The following is an 18,206-nucleotide window of genomic DNA, read 5'->3' on the forward strand; positions in this document are numbered from 1 at the left end:
AGTGACCAGATTGTATCTGGCCTCAAAAGGTACGCAATCTTTGCTTCTGAAGTGAATGTTAAATACTGTAAACCATAAAACATCACCAATGCACATGGACACTTAGCTTCATTTTTTCCCCCTTTACTAAACTCAGGCTGGTAGGGATTTAGGTCTGGGGAAGGGCCTAGCGGCCAATAATTTCTCTCCCAGAAATAATGGAGCCTTTGGCTCACCTACTGTCCAGCTCCCGTGCTAGCTGTCTGGGCAGGAGACCCTCTGGGGGTCTAACCTAAATTCCCAGAGGCGAGGACTTCTCCCCATTCAAAGAAAAAAAAGCTCTGGCCACAAAAGTACCACATCTAAGGAATTCTTTATCGTTGATAATCATTACAGAATTTCACCTTCAAAACAAAGTTCCTCATAAGGACCACACAGATTGGCCTGCAAGTAAAAATATGACTTACACAAACAAAACCCACAAAAAAAACCAAACGGATGGCTGTCCCAGGGAGGTGCAGAGATAGGACAGAGGCTGCCGGCTGCACTCAGTGGCCAGGTCTTCCGAGGAGAAGTGCCAGGAGGGCCCAGGTGATGACCACGCCACACACCCTGCAAGACAGAGAGGTCAGCGGTCCTGGACGGCGGCGGGCTGTGTGAGAACGGGCAGGTCCAAAGCCAGACACGCAGGCCAGCTGGTGTCACTGCTCACCCAAATGTTCCTGTCTTCCCATCATTCTCCCAGCATGAACTTCTGCCTTGAGGGCAGAATGGCTTTCGGACACATGCAGACGAGTCATTTTCCTAGTGATTTACATCAGAGGTTGACGGATGGAGAAAAGATTGCCTAGGGGCCATTTTTCTTCAAGCATGCGGTTTTCTATAGATACGGCTCCTAACCAGCAAGCCAAAATCCTCAGAGCAATTCCACCTTTCAGTTACGCAGGCCAAAAACCATGATTCAAACTCGACCCTGCTCCAGTTGGTCCTTGATCCCCCTTTAGCGCCCCACTCTGCCAGCCGGCAGCCCAAGCCCCGACCGGACGGTCCGCCCGCCTGCCTCCCCAGCGCTCTGCGTGCTCTGCAGTCTGCCCCACACAGAGCCAAGAGTCCCACCTCTCTGAAAATCTCCAGCTACCTGCAGTTTCTCCCACAGTCCTCCACTCCACCAGGCCCACGTTCCTCCCCAGCCTCTCCTCGTGGTCTTCTCACGGCCCCTCGGCATCCCGGACACCTCCCCACTCAAGGGCCTCTGCCCCACTGCCTGGCCAGTCCTCCCCAGTGCTCTCCCTGGCTTGCTCCCTTACCTCCTCGGAGACTTTAATGGGGTCCCCATCTCTTCCCTTAACCGGTAACCCCTCCTTCTGGCCCCCCACTCCTACCTCCTGACCTGCTCTTATTTTTAATAAATGCTTGTCACCTGATCGATCCTCAAATTCACTTGTTCACGGTTACCTCCCACTGGAGGGTGAGTTGTAGGAGAGCAGGGATTTTGTTTTATTTGCGGATGAAGCCTAGAACCTATGACACTACCCAATCCAGCAGACGTTCAGTAAATGCTCGTCCAGTGTTACTGAAGGACATTCAGGTCGCCGTACTTGGGAATGACTCCTTTACAACATACGCTGGTGGGCTGCCTGGCTGGCTCAGGCGGTTGAGCATCCGACTCTTCGTTTCGGCTGAGGTGGTGACCTCGGGGTCGTGAGACTGAGCCCCGCATCGTGCGTGCTCTGTGCTCAGCGGGGAGTCTGCTCCAGATTCTCTCCCTCTGCCCCTCCCTCCGCTCGTGTGCACGCTCAAATCCCCCCCAGCGAGCAAACTCTGCAGCCACGGTCCCGGGCACACTTACTGTAACAGGCAGTTGATGTTCGGGGAGTGCCTCCAGTACCGGTAGAGGGACACCTGCAGGCTGGGGTGGCCCCTGTACTCCTTCAGGATGCTCCGGGCACTGCCAACAGACAGTCTCAGGTCAGGCATGCAAGTGTCAGCCCTGCTGCTCCAGGCAGGCTCCAAGTGGCCGCAAAGAGACAGGGTGGCTGAGGGGCACGGGGGTGGGCCAAGCGCCGAGGCACCTACTCCTTAAACTTGTTGGTCAAGAGCAGGAACTGGCTCCGCGAGAGTCGCCGCACATCGAACTTGCAGAGATTCTGAAACTCACGATAGACTTGCTGCTCGCTGACCCCAGGCCACCTCCGGACACGGAGGAGGAGGATGGGAGGTCGGATACTGGGGCAATCTGGACCCGAGAAATTCTAGAAGGCAGGGAGAAGAAGAGAGGAGGTTTTCTGCACTTCCTATGGACTAGGAAGGCTACCGGGCTGCTTCCCAGCACATGCCTCTGAGTAGGGGAAAGGGGCAAAAAAAAAAGGCTACTCACAATCTTAGGGACCCCAGCTCGGATAAGATTCACCTGGTTCACATAGGGAGCGAGCACATCAAGGTAGAGAGAGAAGGAGGGCTCAGGCATGGGGCCAGCACTACAGGGACAGAGAAAAACCCCAAAGCATGCAGGCACACCAGCGGTCAAGCACAGGTCCTCAGCCACAGCAAAGGGTCTGGGGACGGAATAGGGGAGGGTGCCGCCTCAGACCACTCTCCCCTTCCTCCTTCCAAATCGGCAGACTCCCCCAGCTGACCAATCCCAGAGCGCCCTCTGGGGCCCCAGCCACAGCTGAGCTTTCAGGGGTCACCATCTGTCGGTGACACTTGGATAAAGATTCCTTGACAAGCATCAGCAATGGGCTCAGAGAATTAGTGAGAAGCCACGGTCCAAAGGTCCACTTGACAGGACATCGCTCTCAATCCCGAATGGCCGTCCCTCAGCCCTCATTCTTGCGTGCCTGCCTCCATGCAGACATGACCACGTGCCGGAGCCCAGGTCCGGGGAAAAGCACGGGCCTTGGAGCCAGGCAGGCCCGGGACGCCATGGAACTTCTCTACATCTAGGAGGGTTTTTAGGTCAGGAGGATTAGAACACAAGGATGGAAGGCACCCAGGTGCAGGGCATGAGGGGCTCCCCCATCAGGCACACGTGTACCTCCCAGTCGGCACTCAGATGCTGTCAAAGCACAGGAAAGAGTGAGAGAGCAGACTTATTTAAGTTATAAGCCTCACATCAATAGGTTATAGAGTATACAGCCATTACTAAAATGGAAAGATATAGGTAATACCAAAGTTAACAGATTAGTAAAATTAATAAAAATTTTGGACTAGTCTGAAAAGGTTTCCAAGTCAGCCTCAAAGACCCTGTTACAATTTTGATTCGCTCCTTCACCAAGCCTAAATCCTATTTAACAAATGCACACACCAAGGATGGTGGCCTAGAACGCATCTTCCAAGTGTGGCCTTGGTGCCTAGGAGCCTGGTGCCGTTACCATGGGGAAATGCATTTAAGATTCCGGTTTGGGGTTTTAAGAATCTCTCCCCTATATGCCTTATTCCGAGTCACTACCCTTTTCCGCAGCTTGTGTGGACCCCAAGGATGTGCCCTCCCACCTCACTGATTTCCATGGTTACGAGAAACAGGTGGATAACAAAGCCTGCATACCAAACACTGTGAAGCACCGAGGCAGGTGTGAGGCCCTGCACCTGACCTTACTGCCTTGGCCTCCGTGGATCTGCCCAGTGCTGAGAAGGGCCCTGGCCCAGCTCAGAGGAGGCCGGGGCAGTAGGAAAGGCCATCCCGCACCGCCCGTGTTTGGGAGAGCCACAGGAGCCCGGAGGTCCTCGCTTACAGCGAGGGCTCAGGGAATTGGACCACAGTTCCGGGAACAGAAGGAAGGAACACTCACCGGTGTACTCTCCACAGAAGCAAGTGTGCCACTTTCAGAAGAACTGGGGGGGAAAGCTAGAGATGTAACACACGTCCAGGCTCAACCACAGCACCCCATCAAAATACGCAAACTCCTGCTTTATGTCTGTTATGCACAACCCACCTGGAAATAAATGGGGAGCCTCGGGATGGTGGGGATTATCACAAATAAAGCAGGAGTCCCCCTTTCAGAGGACGGCAACGCTCACCTGATCCACAGAGGAAGGCATCGTACGCGGCCTCGTGAGGGTACTTGGTCTCAACTGAAGCAGCGTTCCAGAAGGAGAGAGCAGGGCACAGCCATCAGAACATGGCCTGCACAGGGCTCTCTCCCCCACCCAGCTGCACACCCGCACTGGCCGTACACACACCACCGACAACCATCATTCCTCCAGAGATGTGTGTGCCCTTCTCCCCACCCACGCCTGTCTTCACCCCGGTCCCCCCAGAGCAGCAGGAAGCCGAGGCGGAGAGCCTCCCGGCAGGCCAGCCACATGTCCAGGGGGAGGTGACCCCCAGGAGCTGCGATGCCTTCTGGGGTGGCTCCTTTGTAAGGGGGGTACCTGGAGCAGACAGGAAAACGATGGAGCACTCCATGTGGCCCTCCCACACACCTGCCCATGGGGAGGCCAGGCCTCCACTCTGGTACCTCAATACTCTGCCGCCCACGGAGCAGCTTATGCGCACAGGAACATACCATATTTTTCACACTTGCTTGCGTGAATAACCACTGGCCCGGAATTTTTGGTAGGATTCAAGTCACTAGTAGAGAAGAAAAACAGGATAGAGAGTCACCGCAAGTAAGCCCTTCTTGGTCTCTCCTCACCATGTTAACGTAAGTAAAAGGGTCCTCAGGACTGGGGTGCCTTTTTAAAAAAAAGACAAACAGGAACAGGCGGTAGGATCTTGGTAGGTAGACCAGGGCAGGTGAAGGAGCACACCTGGGCCGGAGGCTGCAGCCGGGCTGCTCTGCGCACCTGCCACACGCTGAGCCAGACCCGAGGCACCAGGACACATGCGACACCGGCTCTGCCTGCAGAGCTACCCCGTGGCCCAAAGGGCAGGTACGGGGCTGGTCCCGCTGCTGCAGCGCCCCAGGCACGCACGGAGCACCCGAGGATAGGGAGGCTGCGGGCTGCAGGGACGGAAGGCTTCTTGAAGCAGGCAGTACCCCAGGAGTCCCGAACCACAGGAACTCGCTCAGCTGAAGCCATGGGGAGGCGACCGGCATCTCGAGCACGGAGAGCACGCAAAGGGAGTGAGGGAAAGGGAGCGAGGCCTGACAGCGCTGCCAAGGCGAGCGGTGTGGCTGAAGCCCCCGTGGGAAGGGCAGGGGCCAGGAAGAGAGCTCGGATGATCTGTGGTGGGGAGACTTCAGGAGCATCGGGAAGACGGACCAGAAACCTGGCTCAGTCAGGTTCATGCTTTGAAAGATCACTCCAGCGACAGTACGCAGTGAGCCAGGCCAGGCCAGGCCAGGGGATACCCGTGGCGCCTCTATGGTCCCTGGAATGAAAGAGGCCGGGGCGGAGGCAAGGATGCTGGGCACGCAGGGGCAAGGCAGACCTGACAGGCTCCAGAGACGCTCAGGGCATCAGACAGACAGGAGTCCATGGACTAGAAGACGTGGCTGGCCCAGCCCCGGCCCTGGCACAGGGGATGGCACTCAACGAGGAAACCTTCCCTTTGTTTTCCGACAAAGCCTCTTAGAACCTGGGTGTGTGCCGAGCACCTCTGCACCGCTCGTTTCCCCATCTGTCCAGTGCATGTGCCCATTCGGTTTCAGGCCGCCGGTCACAAGGCCAGCAGTGGACGCCACACAGACACGGGCCGAGCGCAGGCACCGGTCCAAGTCCTTTCCCGCGTGCGAGCACACTCGTGTCCACGGCCACCTGCGAGCTCCCCGCAGTCATATCCTCAGGTCACAGGTGGTACAACGGAGGCTCAGAGAGATTCGGTCGTTGCTCACAAGCCAGCGGGTGGCAAAGCCGGCCTTTCAACCCAAGCAGTCTCGATTCAGAGCCTGTGCGTTTCCAACAAAACCCTCACATTTGTGCACGGCCCCTGTGGCCATCAGGACTTCACGAGAGTTGCAGGCACAGAGGTGGGTTTGAGGGACGGAGAACGACGCCAAGTTAAAGGTGCCTGTGGCCGCGTGGGGCAGGAAGGCCCGGCAGCCAGGCAGCGAGTGAAGGGCTGTCCTGGAGGTCTAAATGGTCACGGACGGCAGTAGCTGAAGCTAAGGGAGTGCATTTGGTCACCCAGGGACACGATAATGAGCAAGGAGCGGGTCGAGGAACGACCCTGAAGGGACTTAAGGGATGGGTGGAAGAACAAGAGCCCACAAGGAATGGACTGAAAAACCATAAAACCCACCAGAAATCCGGGGAAGGGTACCACCGAAGCACGGGTGGGGAGAGGCTGAGGGTGCCAGGCTCCAGAGAGCAGTCACCATGCCCATTCCTCGGGCCTCCCATGCATCGGCCCTCGGCTGGGACGACGGAGGAGTCTGCCCCGGGCAAGCTCACGAGAGCAAGTTCCATGAAGGAAGAGAACCTGACCTCCGTGGGTCACGGCCGCATAGAGGCCCCTGAAGAGGCATGTCGCAAAGAGAAGAAGGAAGACCGTGGTAGCGAGCGCACAGAGTCAGGAGGGGGGCTCTGCAGTTTGAGCGAGGAGAACAAGGCTGATGGCGGGCGAGGGGAGGGGAGGGGAGGGGAGAGGGCCAGGCTGGAAGCCCCGCCAGGGACACCGCCGAGCCAGTGGAGGGAGGACCACGGGCCTGGAGGCCGGACAGGCGGGCGCAGGGCAGCCCTTCCCACCTGGGCCCCCCACACAGGAGGCGCTCATGTGTCCTGGCTGCTGGGAGAGACCCTGACAAAGACAACACCACAAATGTCGGCAGGGCAGGGAGTGGACACTGCCTGCATTTGGCCTTGGAGTTTCTTCCTGGAAATGGGGACCTGGGGGCGGGGGGCATTGGAGGAAGAACATGAAGCACGAGGGCCCAGAGGAGACTACCACGCACTGCACTGCGGGGGGGCGGGGGGAGGGAATGCGGTGGTCAGAGGACTGTCACCAAGAGAGGAACAGACCCATTCTCCTTTCAGAAAGGTGCCACCTTCAGCTGCCATGATGCCCCTTTCTCTCCGCTGCTCGGGGTTTCCTGGTCCTCCCAGTTGGGGAGGAAGGAACCAAGCTCCCCAGACCCTGGCACTTCCCAGGCATCGTGTCCCCACTAGCACGACCCGGCCTCAGTCAGAGCTCTAAGGGGAGGTGGGAGCTGCTTCTACAGAAAGGTCAGGGTCATCCCTAGTATTGGGATCATTCATTCACTCAAGTGTTTGGGGTGCACCCTCCAGCCCCGTGGCAGGCCCATGACAAACACCAGGGTCCGGATGGAAAACAGCCCGATCTGCTGGAGCTTACCTCGCCAGTAATCAGACACAGATCAAGAGAAATTAAACCCTGGCCACCAGAAACCACCACATAATTCAACAGCTGTAGGTATTTCATGGGTTTCTGCCCCTCTAGATAGGGTGTACCCACCTCAGCACTAGGAACACTGCGGGTTGGGGAATTTTTGGCTGTTGGGGGCTATTCCTGTGCATCCTGGCCTCTACTCACCAGATATAGCCCCCATTTGTAACAACCCAAAATGTCTCAACATTGCCAGATGTGTCCTGGGGAATAAAATCCCCTCCACTGAGAACCTTTGCTCTAGGAGCAGCTCAAAAAAAAAAAAAAAAAAAAAAAAAAGGCTTCCTTACCTGTTTAGGACTTCATAAACTTCTGAAAGATTTGAAACCCTTGGGAAATTCAGTTCCTAAAATTATGGAAAACAAATCAGGGAGAATAAAACTTGTGCTTTTGTTATCTGCTTCGAGTATTGCCAAATGGCCATTAAAGGAACATGGAAAATAGTTCTATAAACCCCTCTTTCTATTCAAACATAAGTGTCCTCATTCCTTGATCAGGATGTCCAGGCACCTAATGATCTTGGGTTTCCTAAAAGGTTCCCAAAAAGCGAAGCTAGAAAAACTGCAACAGCTCCTACAGCCTTCCTTCAAAGACATGTGCTTAAGTGGTTCCATGAACATACGCCTCCAAGGCACCAGGCCATGGCCAAGGACACACTCGTAGGACACCAGGTGCTCTGAGAACCAGAGCCTTGGGACATGCCAGGTCGCCGTAGAGCTCATCTCCTCTTGTGTGACAAGGAGTCCACGTGGGTCCTCTCAGATCAGCCCACGTCCTTCCTGCTTCACGCTAGGACTCTGCCACACGGACACGAGCAGCATCACAGAAGTGTTCAAGAACTAGAAACCGGGGTGGTTCAGCAATGAATGGGCTCCGGGCAAGGATGTACCAGGCAACCCAGTGCCATTTCTGTGGCTCCCTTATTGGATAGTTAACTTCAAGCGACCAGCTTCAGGCTTTAAAATGCTGATCTGATTTCCCTTTCTCTGTTCCTCAGTTTAACTTCGAAGAATCATTTAAGCCAGTGGGGTGCCTCCCTTCTCCATGTGTGGTTCACACCCTAACTGCACTGCACAAGCCCCTGGGAGCTTTTGAAATACAACCCCCCCCCCCGATCCCTCCAAACCACTGGGAGTTGGTGGTGGGACCCAGGTGTCAGGATTTGGCTTCCCAGGTGATTGTAATGCACTTTACACCTCAGTAAAGATTCTTCAGAGACTCCTGCACCCTGATGCTCTTGGAGCTGGCTGCAAATACTCCTCACACATACCTCAAGCTCCAGCACAAGCTCTTCTGTGGAGTGCTTATTTAGATCAGACAAGTTCCATATACCTCATTCAAAACATGGGAACTCGAATGAGGGAAGGAAAACACTCAGAAGCTAATAAGATAACCCAATGTTAAAACACAAAGAAGCCAATACTGGTTGTAAAATAGGAGAAAAGGGTTCCAGGAAAGATTTTTAAAAAGAGACAAAGTGAAGTGTGATTGGGACAAAGCACTCCTTAACCCAAAGCAGCCCCGTTCCTTACCTTCCAGATATCCTTGGTCACGTTCTTAGTGTCAATGAGAACAGGAAACAGGTTGTGGATATTCAGCTTAAATTGATCATAGCTTTCTGAAGGAAAAGACCAGATAGAAGGGAGTTTGTTGGTAAAACATGGGAAGATTCTCCAACCTAGCTTGTCACCAACACTAACAAAGCAAACAAAATGGGAATTAAAAACGTCCTTTCTCCTAAATCATTAAGAATTGACAGATCTCAAACCAACCTGCCATCACACCATTCATGGTGGTGAAAGCCAAATGGCTTTCCAAATTCAGGATATCGTCTATGGTCAAGGTTAATGTAGTTTGCAAGGTTCTAGCCAATGGAAAAAGAGAGAAAGAAGTGCTATTGAAAAGGCAGATATGAAGGGCGCCTGGGTGGCTCAGTTGGTTAAGCGACTGCCTTCGGCTCAGGTCATGATCCTGGAGTCCCTGGATCGAGTCCCGCATCGGGCTCCCTGCACGGCGGGGAGTCTGCTTCTCCCTCTGACCCTCCCCCCTCTCATGTGCTCTCTCTCATTCTCTCTGTCTCAAATAAATAAATAAAATCTTTAAAAAAAAAAAAAAGAAAGAAAAGGCAGATATGAAATCGTCACTTACAAGGGACTATTCAGAGACGATCCAAGAAAAATCAACTAAAAATTGTGAGTGAAGTACCCTGATAAGGAACTGAGCTATCGATTGGTTTATTTATCAAAGGCCTACCTGCACACAGTTTAAAGAGGTTTGCTGCGAAACCAACCAACACAAGCCTTGCTCTCCTCTTCCCACTCCCCAGACAAGCACTTTCCAGTCCTTTTCTCTGGGTGTTTGTTCCCGGATTGCTCAGCTGTGCTACGGGCGATTTCCCCAGTTTTAGGCACCTACGTGGCTTCCTACTGTGTAAGAGGACTCCTGACTCAGCCCCGGACCGCACCTCCTTGCTCTCGTGGGGCCAGGTCACATTCCCCCCCCACGCCGCCACCTTTCCTTTCCTACCCAGCTCTTGTTCTCCCTGCAATTTTGTTTTGTTGTCTCAGTTTTTCTGGTCATGGCTTATGAATTTTACCCCAACTTCTCCCCCAATTTCCTCAATATGCTCAAACTAAGGTGTTTTATCAATTCATTTCTTGGGGAAATCTTAGAACCGTCTCACCCTCTTGATCTAGATAGTGTACATTACTTCATTTAATCCCTGATACTAGGATATTGGTACCATTACTACCCCCCATTTTATAGGAAGCAGAGGAAGTGCTTTGCTGGAGCTCACACACGTAACAAGGGGTGGAATGAGGAGCCACACATGGCTCCCAAGTCCATGCTTTTAACGGCTACATGACCCCGTTGTACATCCACCCAGGGCACCATCAGTCATGGAAAAGTATGGCCCAACCACAAGACAAGGCCACACAGCCACTGATATGGCATTTATTAGGCCAATGACACAAATGCTTTCGGTAAGTGAAAATATAGCCAAACATAAAATCACCTATGTAGTGTGATCTAATTTGTGAGAACTCACAGAGGAAAAAGCAAAGTGTTGGGATTATAGCTGAGATTGAAGGCAGCATCTCTCCTGCTCACATTTCTGATTTTATAAGGTTTTATACGAGGATCTGGGACAACTTCCATAATGGGGGCCAGAGTATCCATTCAAATGTAAGTTTTTCTGCCAGAAAGGCACCTGGCTTCCACTCCGCGAAAATGGGAACAGGCACAGAGATGCTGGGATTCTGCAGAAGCCAGCGGATCATGAGGAGATAGCACAGGAGGACCCTGGCCCCCACCCCCTCTCAAGGTGGCCAGTGAAGATGGAGAGGGGGATGGCAGGTGTGCCCGTACCTGGGAGCGGCCGGAAGAACTTCTCGTGCAGATGCAGCAGGTCCATCATCATATTGTGGCCCACTAAGGGCTACTTGGAGGAATCGGCAGGTGGCAGAGAAGAGGTTTAAAAACAGACATCCGAGGTGAACATGCTCTCGCAGAGGGGGTAGCCTTAGAACCCACGGCGATCCTACCACACGGCAGTCCACCCCCCTTCACCCCACCCTCATGAGAGGTGGCCCAACGGCTCTGATGCCAGGAGGACAAGCGTGGTGCAGGAGGGATGTGGGGCACAGGGTCCATGCTGGGGGTCTAAACTGAAGAACTTCCCCCAGCAGTCCTAGGTCAGCTAGTAGTGAAGCGGCCGTGCGCCCAACAGGGGGAAAGGAGCCGCAGGGTTTTATGCGGACACTCTGCCCCAGCTTAACCCACCACAATTTGGGGAAAGCAAGGCTAGATCTAGAAAGCCAGTTACTGACAGGAAAGAACCACTTATCTCAAGGAATCTTATTTTTGTTGGAGGACACAGCATATTTCTATGCTCAGAAATACAAATGACTGCTAGGGATCAGATTTTTTTTTCCCTCCTACCTTCTGGGCTTTCACCAGCATCTGGAAAAAGACCGAAAAACCCCTGGCAGAGAGAAGAATCTTCTCCTTCCAACAGCTGGCTCGATCACAGGAGGTGTTTTCAAGATACCAGCGATGCTGTTTACTCACTTTTTTCACTATTATCTGAGACAAAAGTAGAGACAAGTTCTCTGAATCCTGGGTTCCTGGGAACGAAGCCAAAGAAGCAATTCATCTCAAAAGGAGAGGTGAAAAGACAAGAGAAAGCCTTTCACAGAGGCCAGATTTGGTGGAATGAGCGAGAATAGAGCCACTGGGACCGCCTGCTCGCAGGTGGGAACTCACCCCCTGATCTCTCAGGACCGTCCAGATGTCGGGGAGGGCCTGCCTCAGCACCAGCTGGACCTCAAAGGCCTGGAAACCTGTGGCAAGGAAACGCAAGGCTTGCACAGAACCACCCAGACGGGGGTTCACTTTCCCCTCAGGAGAAGAAGTTGAGAGATGCATGGGGACAATGGAGAGGCAGCTCTCAGGTGTACCTAAACCCAGGAGCCCCCACGACAGGGATGGCACAGCATTCACGTCCATTCTCGAAGTTTATCTCAGGGCCACTCTGAGACAACCCTGGCGAGCCTTTGTGGGGGGGGTTATAGCTTTTGACATTCACTGCATTAGAACAGTGTACATTAAACAATGCAAAGTTCTCTTTTAAAATAATAAAACCATTACGCTGCTACCCGTGATTTTGTAACATCATGCACTGGTTAGGTGAAAAATATTGCTTTGTGGAGTTACTCGAATTTTTTGATGTTCACACATTACATACGATCAACAAGACATGTACCACGGGCCATCAGAACAGTCTCAGTATTGGGAAGCTTGTCAAGCTCACGGTGGCAGACCTGAGTTTTCCAAAATTTTAGTTTTTGATGGAAAGCTCAAATTTTATCACTCACAAATTCTGTTATTTTCCTGCAAGTGACAGGCTTACTTTTCTCACTTGAGAAAAGGACTGAAAATACCCAAAATCAAAATAACCACAGTCTGTTCTTTCATGTAAAAACGACATTCCATTAAAAGAAAAGGCATGGACTCAGCTCCCAGCTCAGAAACATGCACGGGCACTTTCCTCCAGGCAACCGCTGCACTTCGGTTAGCAACAGCAAGGTTTTACGCATATGTATTTTGACACATCAAAATTAAAAGATGAACAAAGGTTGAGTTACTTCTTCGCCATGAAGGTAGTTCATAAAAACTAGATTTTGTGTTTCTAAGCTAGAAGTGGAAACGAAGTACAGGAGGACAGCCCGCAGGGTCTGCTCCGAGGTGCATTTTTACCCACCGGCGCCCCGCTCAGTACTATCCATGCAAATGCCCAGTGACAACGGCAAGTGACAGCCAAGTGAGATTTTGACAATACTTTTGACCTTGTGCAACCCTCGTGGAAAGGGTCTGAGACCCCGGGGGGCCACAGACCAAGCCCGAGGACCACTAATTGAAGGCATGTTCATTGTGATTCCACACTGTGCCGTGGGGGAAAAAAAAAATCCAGGGGTGAACACAAGTAAATAATAGTAACACAGGGCTCTCAGGATTGGGATAAAAAAGACGACTCTGAACGGAACGGGACATCTTCAACCTTAACACTCAAAATAAGTCAAAAGGCCTCCGGCTTCTGAGTTGAGGTCACAGCTTGATCTGACCCCAGGGACAACACGCCCACTGAGCCGATGCCCAGGATCCACAGGAAGGAGAAGGAACGTGCCCCCCAACCCCTGCACCCGACAGTGACCAGCCCCAACACCCCCAGGCTGGGGGGAGCAGCCTCCTACCTACCAGCGATACCAGGGAGAGTCATCCAGTCGCCCTCCTCCGCCAGGTCCAGCCACCGTGTCACCTCATCGATCACCACCTTGATCTGGTCTTTATCCAAAGAACTGAAAATGGGCACATGAAAGTGGGATGCTGGAGAAAACCACCAGAACCTTAAGACAATGTTAACATGACAAGAGTTTCAGAGGACTCCGGTTTTAACATTATGATCTCAGCAACAAAATAAACCCAAAAAAGACTATTTTCTGAATCTTGTTCTGCAAGAGAGAGCCAGACACTCGGCTGATACTCTCCCCTACAATCGCAGGAGCATGTTCCATCCCTTTCTGCTTCACTGGGATGCATGGGAGCTAGACAACACTAAACACTCCTGTCAGGCCTGTCTGCTTAATTCAGCTTTTGGGGTAAAAAAGCACCATCTGGTGAAATAAGGAAGAGACAGGAACTTTGGTAAGCACGTCTTCTACGTTAGAAATATAAGAACACGATGTTATTTTGAGATAAGGAAAGACTTTTCTCCAACATTTGAAAATAACAGAAGGTTAAAAATTCAAATAGATCTTCTCTTACAAGAAAAAAAAAAAGCTACATTTTTATATGAAAAACTCAGGATAAGGATTTCAGCGGAGGAAAAAAAAAAAAGGCACCTCCAGGGGCACCTGGCTGGCTCAGTCAGTGGAACACACGAATCTTGATCTTGGGATTGTGAGTTCAAGCCCCACATTGGTCATAGAGCCTACTTAAAAAAAAAAAAAAACCTCCAATATTATATAATTATCTGGACCCAATATTCAATCATAATATTCCAGAGTTAAAAATCAGTCTAATTTAACCTCCCATCCTGATAAAGGCAAAGAATCTAAAGCTCAAAGAGCTGAAATGACTAGTTCAGCTCCAGACTCTGCCAACACGGCCTGCCTAGGGCCCAGGGGACCACACAATGCTGTCACTCCACTACTCCTGGCCCAAGCTCCATAGCAGTACTGGTTTCAAGTAAGACAACTGGCACTGGGGGCTTAAAAAAAAAAAAAAAAAGGCAGAGGGGCGCCTGGGTGGCTCAGTCGGTTAAGCGTCTGCCTTCGGCTCAGGTCATGGTCCCAGGGTCCTGGATCAAGCCCCGCATCGGGCTCTCTGCTCAGCTGGGAGTCTGCTTCTCCCTCTGCCTGCCGCTCCCCCTGCTTGTGCTCACTCTGTCAAATAAATAAAAATCTTTAAAAAAAAAAAAAAAAAGAAGAAAGAAAAAAAGGCAGACCCCGCCCTCAGGAGCACGCAGATTCAAGAACACGGGGCAATATGTCCAGGCCATGACTGGCGTGGTCAAGGTTACATGTCATTGACCACCGAGACCTCCCCGAGATCGCCCTGAAGGCCAGCATAACATCTCACACGGAGTCCCACAGAGCCTGCTCCCCTCCCCTCTCCGCCCCCCCCCCACCCCACCCCACCCCACTGGCATGAAGCTCCCGCTTTTTCATTTGAGTACGGAGTTAAGAGTCAGTGCCTTTTTTCCCTTCACTTTTCAACACGAAAATCATCCTCCATATAGTAAGACGGCTCTCCTCTCAGGTGAGGGAACAGAACGCCCAGCACTTGGAGCTGCTGTGTTTGGCTGATCGCATGCTGCCGAAGCCACCCCAGCTAAAGGTGATGGCGGGAGGTCACCATACCCTGGAGCCGGCACGCCAACCCACAGGAAACTCGGAAGATCAGCAGCAACAGAGCAACAGAGAGTCCCAAAGCCCCCAGAGAAATGGGCTTTACCTGCGAACTCTCCAGTTCCCGGTCAGGATGTTGTGTTTAATTTTCTTTTCCTGCTCCTCATTCATATATGGGATCCCATTTTTGAGAAACTAGATGGGGAACAAGGAGACTAGTGGAGGCATCCTCTGGGCAGGGGAGCAGAGGGAAAAGAAGCCTTCCTTGTCCAGTTCACGTGGACAGGAAATGGGACTCAGCCCAGCTGGACCAGAGAACCTTTAAAACCTTCCCATTTCCCTTCTCTGCTGCCATACCTTGTTGTAGTCGAAGCCATACTGATTCAAAAACTGAACACTAGAAGCCTGGAAAGAGAATTCGGAATCCAAGATCCCAAATGTCGTCGGGAAGAGAAAGAAGTTACAGGAATGGGCTACATACCTATAAAATAAATAAATAAATGTAAAAAGGAAAAGCCAAAACCATTTTTAAAATTCTAGCTCGCAGAGCTGACTTCGGAGCAGGCTCCTCCTTTCATTCAAGAAGTATTTGAATGTTGGCTTTTTCTAGTACCAGCTGGCCCTGGGGCCAAAGGAAAAAGGCAGAGATCCTGCCCGCATGGAAGTCTAGCCCCCATCCCGAGCCTACTGTTCAGCAGGCTTTCTGACTGCTGGTTCCTGGGAGCCACATCACCCTCATTATGACACTGTTAACTGCTACCTTCAGGGCGCACAGAAACGGGGAGAGGAGCACCTAAATGCTGGGAAAGGCCCCCCAGAAAAGATACTGTGCCGAGAGAAACTTGGGCGAGCCAGAAGCTGCAGGGGACAGCGGGGCGGAAGGGCACAGAAGCAGAGGAGACTATGGAATGTCTAGGGCCAACGTGGTTCAGACCCTGAGGCAGTTGGAGGGAAGCAGGTGGAGAGGATCAGTGGGCAAGAGCCAGGTGTTTTGCAAAAGGTCTTCATACATACTTGTTCAACTCTCCTTCAATACTGGAAAACACAGACAATCCTAGAAGAAAGAGGAGGAAATGAATACCAAAGAAAACCTACCAGAAGTGAGCTTCAGAAAGGAAACATTTTGAACAGTATTTTGCACCTAAAGAAACTGTGTACCCTTTAGAATAAGATTGTCTCTTAAAGAAAATATGGGGCGGGGCGCCGGAGTGGCTCCTTGGTTAAGCATCTGCCTTCGGCTCAGGTCATGATCCTAGGGTCCTGGGATTGAGCCCACATCCGACTCCCTGGTCAGCGGGGAAGCCTACTTCTCCCTCTCCCCCAGTTTGTGCTCTAATAAATAAAATCTTAAAAAGAAAAAAAGAAAGAAAACACAGACTTGGAATAGGAGAACTATCAACTGTAATTCACACTGAAATTATTAAAATAGGATGGTGAATGGTTCTTCAAACACAGAATATTGACATTTTTTCTAGTTTTAAAACTCACCAGAGGAAATGCTAAAAACCATAGATTTATACATTTAATGGCTTTAAAATGTCCATATTGCTAAAGAGACCCTATGCAAAGTGAAGAAGGCTTCAAAGTAGGGGAGGACAACAGAAACCTATTAGTGTGCTGTTTCATGTACTTTTCACGAAGGTCTTACAATTAAGAAAAAAAACCACAATAGAATAGCAAAGGACAAGGATAGAGAGCAACCACACACACAGACGGTCATCATTCACAGAAAAAGCAGGGGTCAGTAAAATCTGCTGGAAGTATACCAAATACATATGTACATATCAGAACAATACACACAAAAGGTAACTCAAATGTACATCATTAGGAGACTGAGTCAATGGATATATTCAATTTGGAATACTATGTGACTGTTAAAAATGGAGAGCTGTTTATGTCAATATAGAAAGATCTCTAAGCTCCATTAGCGAAAAAGGCTACAGGGCAAGATACTTATAACGTGATCTTGTTTGTATAAGTTTTCTGTAAACAAAAATCATACACATTTTCCCTTGAAAGATGGTACAGACTCCTTCATGTTGATGAACGGAGGCAGGAGAACAGTGCTGCTAAACGAGGTTTCTGCTTGTTGCACAGTGTTAGGCCCACAGGCACAACACAGACAAAAACCAAACAAGCATCCACAACCACAGCCAATCTCTCTGAAAGGGGTCAACGCTGTTTTACCAGCAGGAAACACAAAGACAACACAAGTATCTCCTTCAGTAACTCAGAAGGAACGGCTGAAGAGGACACTCACCAATCTGACAGATGGTGAATTGCTGAACACTGTGGCGGGTCTTTAGATACCACTCGGAGGGCAAGTCGAAAAGACTGTGGAAAAAACAGGCATCTCATTCCACAGGCAAGGAGAGGATATAAAGGTGCCACAGCCTCAGCGCTGGATGGGCGCCTCTCAACCAGAGGCAGCGTTACCTTGTTACCAAGAGGGAAGGCTACCAGCATTTAGAGGACAAGGGCCAGGTCCCCAGGCCCCCCCCCACAAGTGCTGCCCTGCCCCCTCAAAACCAATAAGGGCCTGCTGAGAAAGGCCGGGGACGTGGCCGGAGTGCGAGGCACGAGGGCACAGAGGAGCGCAACCTCCCCTGGCTCAGCTGTACGGCAGCTTTGGTGTACCTGATCTGCTGGGGCCGGGACAGGTTAGAGCGAAGGCCTGTGAACTCTATGTCCAGACCTGCGGGCCAGAAAAAAAAAAAAAGACAAGAGTCCCCAGACGCAGACCATTGCCACACTGTTCTTGCTGTCAATGCTACAGGTGGCAAATGTGTTCGGCTCACCGTCGGCGCTCACGAGGCCAGGTGGGATCAAGAAGACGAAAATGAGAAAGCCAAAGCAAGGATAAGCCAGGCCAGTCATCCCATGGGCTCGGCTCCACCCGGGCCACAGTGGGGCCAAGGCCGCAAGTGCTGCTTAACGTCTCACCGCCCGGCCGGAGGACTCTCCCGCCCTTCGGAGGGGCCCTCTCGGAGCCTCCCGCGGCCTGGAGTCCGTCCCCCCTAGGCCCCACCTCTCCGCTCCGTCCCGCCCCCGCAGGCTCGCGCCCCCCAGAGCAGATTGGCGACACGGCCCGACTCCCCCGCGCCTCACCCACGAAGTCGGCGCCCAGGACGAGCTCCTGCAGCAGAGGGAGACTCTGCTCGAACTCGTCGGCGCCCACGTCCATGACCACGCAGGTCGGCCGAGGGCGCCCGGTGCGGCCACGCGCTGCCACGCGCTTCCGCCGCGCCGCCCTTCTTAAGGAGCTAGCACGGCGATTGGCCGCGTGCCGCCACCTGCCCGCCCACAGGTGTCTGCTTGCACACCTCGCCCGCCAGCCGGGGCTGCCGGAGACCCCGAGTTCGCAGCCAGAGCCCGGCTCCCCTGGCGGCGGCGATCTCTCTGCAGTCGCTGGAAGGTGGCACTTCCGTAGAGCTGGGTATTAAGAGGCGTGGTAGGAGAAAACAGTGCGGAAGAAGGGTACGTGCAGACCGGGCGGGAGCACCTGAAGGAACTGCAGGAAGTAGGCA

At 52.1% G+C, this 18,206-nt stretch overlaps 1 protein-coding gene across 1 annotated transcript; it reads right to left on the reverse strand.

Annotated features, from left to right (window-relative positions):
* Nucleotides 1-527: 527 nt before the first annotated feature.
* On the reverse strand, nucleotides 528-17,863 carry PNLDC1 (PARN like ribonuclease domain containing exonuclease 1). Its single transcript, XM_021693217.1, has 19 exons — nucleotides 17,788-17,863; nucleotides 17,317-17,374; nucleotides 16,940-17,013; nucleotides 15,694-15,733; nucleotides 15,037-15,160; nucleotides 14,786-14,874; nucleotides 13,028-13,128; nucleotides 11,537-11,613; nucleotides 11,213-11,356; nucleotides 10,640-10,709; nucleotides 8,803-8,888; nucleotides 7,561-7,616; nucleotides 4,488-4,552; nucleotides 4,000-4,053; nucleotides 3,771-3,813; nucleotides 2,357-2,456; nucleotides 2,056-2,231; nucleotides 1,829-1,927; nucleotides 528-591 (listed from the first exon to the last, which is right to left on the reverse strand). Exons 1-19 carry the CDS (start codon nucleotides 17,861-17,863, stop codon nucleotides 528-530), a joined length of 1,596 nt encoding a protein of 531 aa, XP_021548892.1.
* Nucleotides 17,864-18,206: the final 343 nt, after the last annotated feature.

This window comes from Neomonachus schauinslandi, chromosome 8, assembly GCF_002201575.2.
Source record: "Neomonachus schauinslandi chromosome 8, ASM220157v2, whole genome shotgun sequence".
Lineage (NCBI taxonomy): Eukaryota > Metazoa > Chordata > Mammalia > Carnivora > Phocidae > Neomonachus > Neomonachus schauinslandi.

What these genes read in the sequence shown, in the direction of transcription:
- PNLDC1 (XM_021693217.1), bottom strand. Translation starts at nt 17,863, where the DNA reads ATGGACGTGGGCGCCGACGAGTTCGAGCAGAGTCTCCCTCTGCTGCAG. An exon ending in TGCTGGTGAAAGCCCAGAAG is followed by an intron (nt 10,710 to 11,212) that starts GTAGGAGGGAAA and finishes TCCTCCAAGTAG; the next exon opens with CCCTTAGTGGGCCACAATAT. An exon ending in GAGCTGGGGTCCCTAAGATT is followed by an intron (nt 2,232 to 2,356) that starts GTGAGTAGCCTT and finishes CCTGCCTTCTAG; the next exon opens with AATTTCTCGGGTCCAGATTG.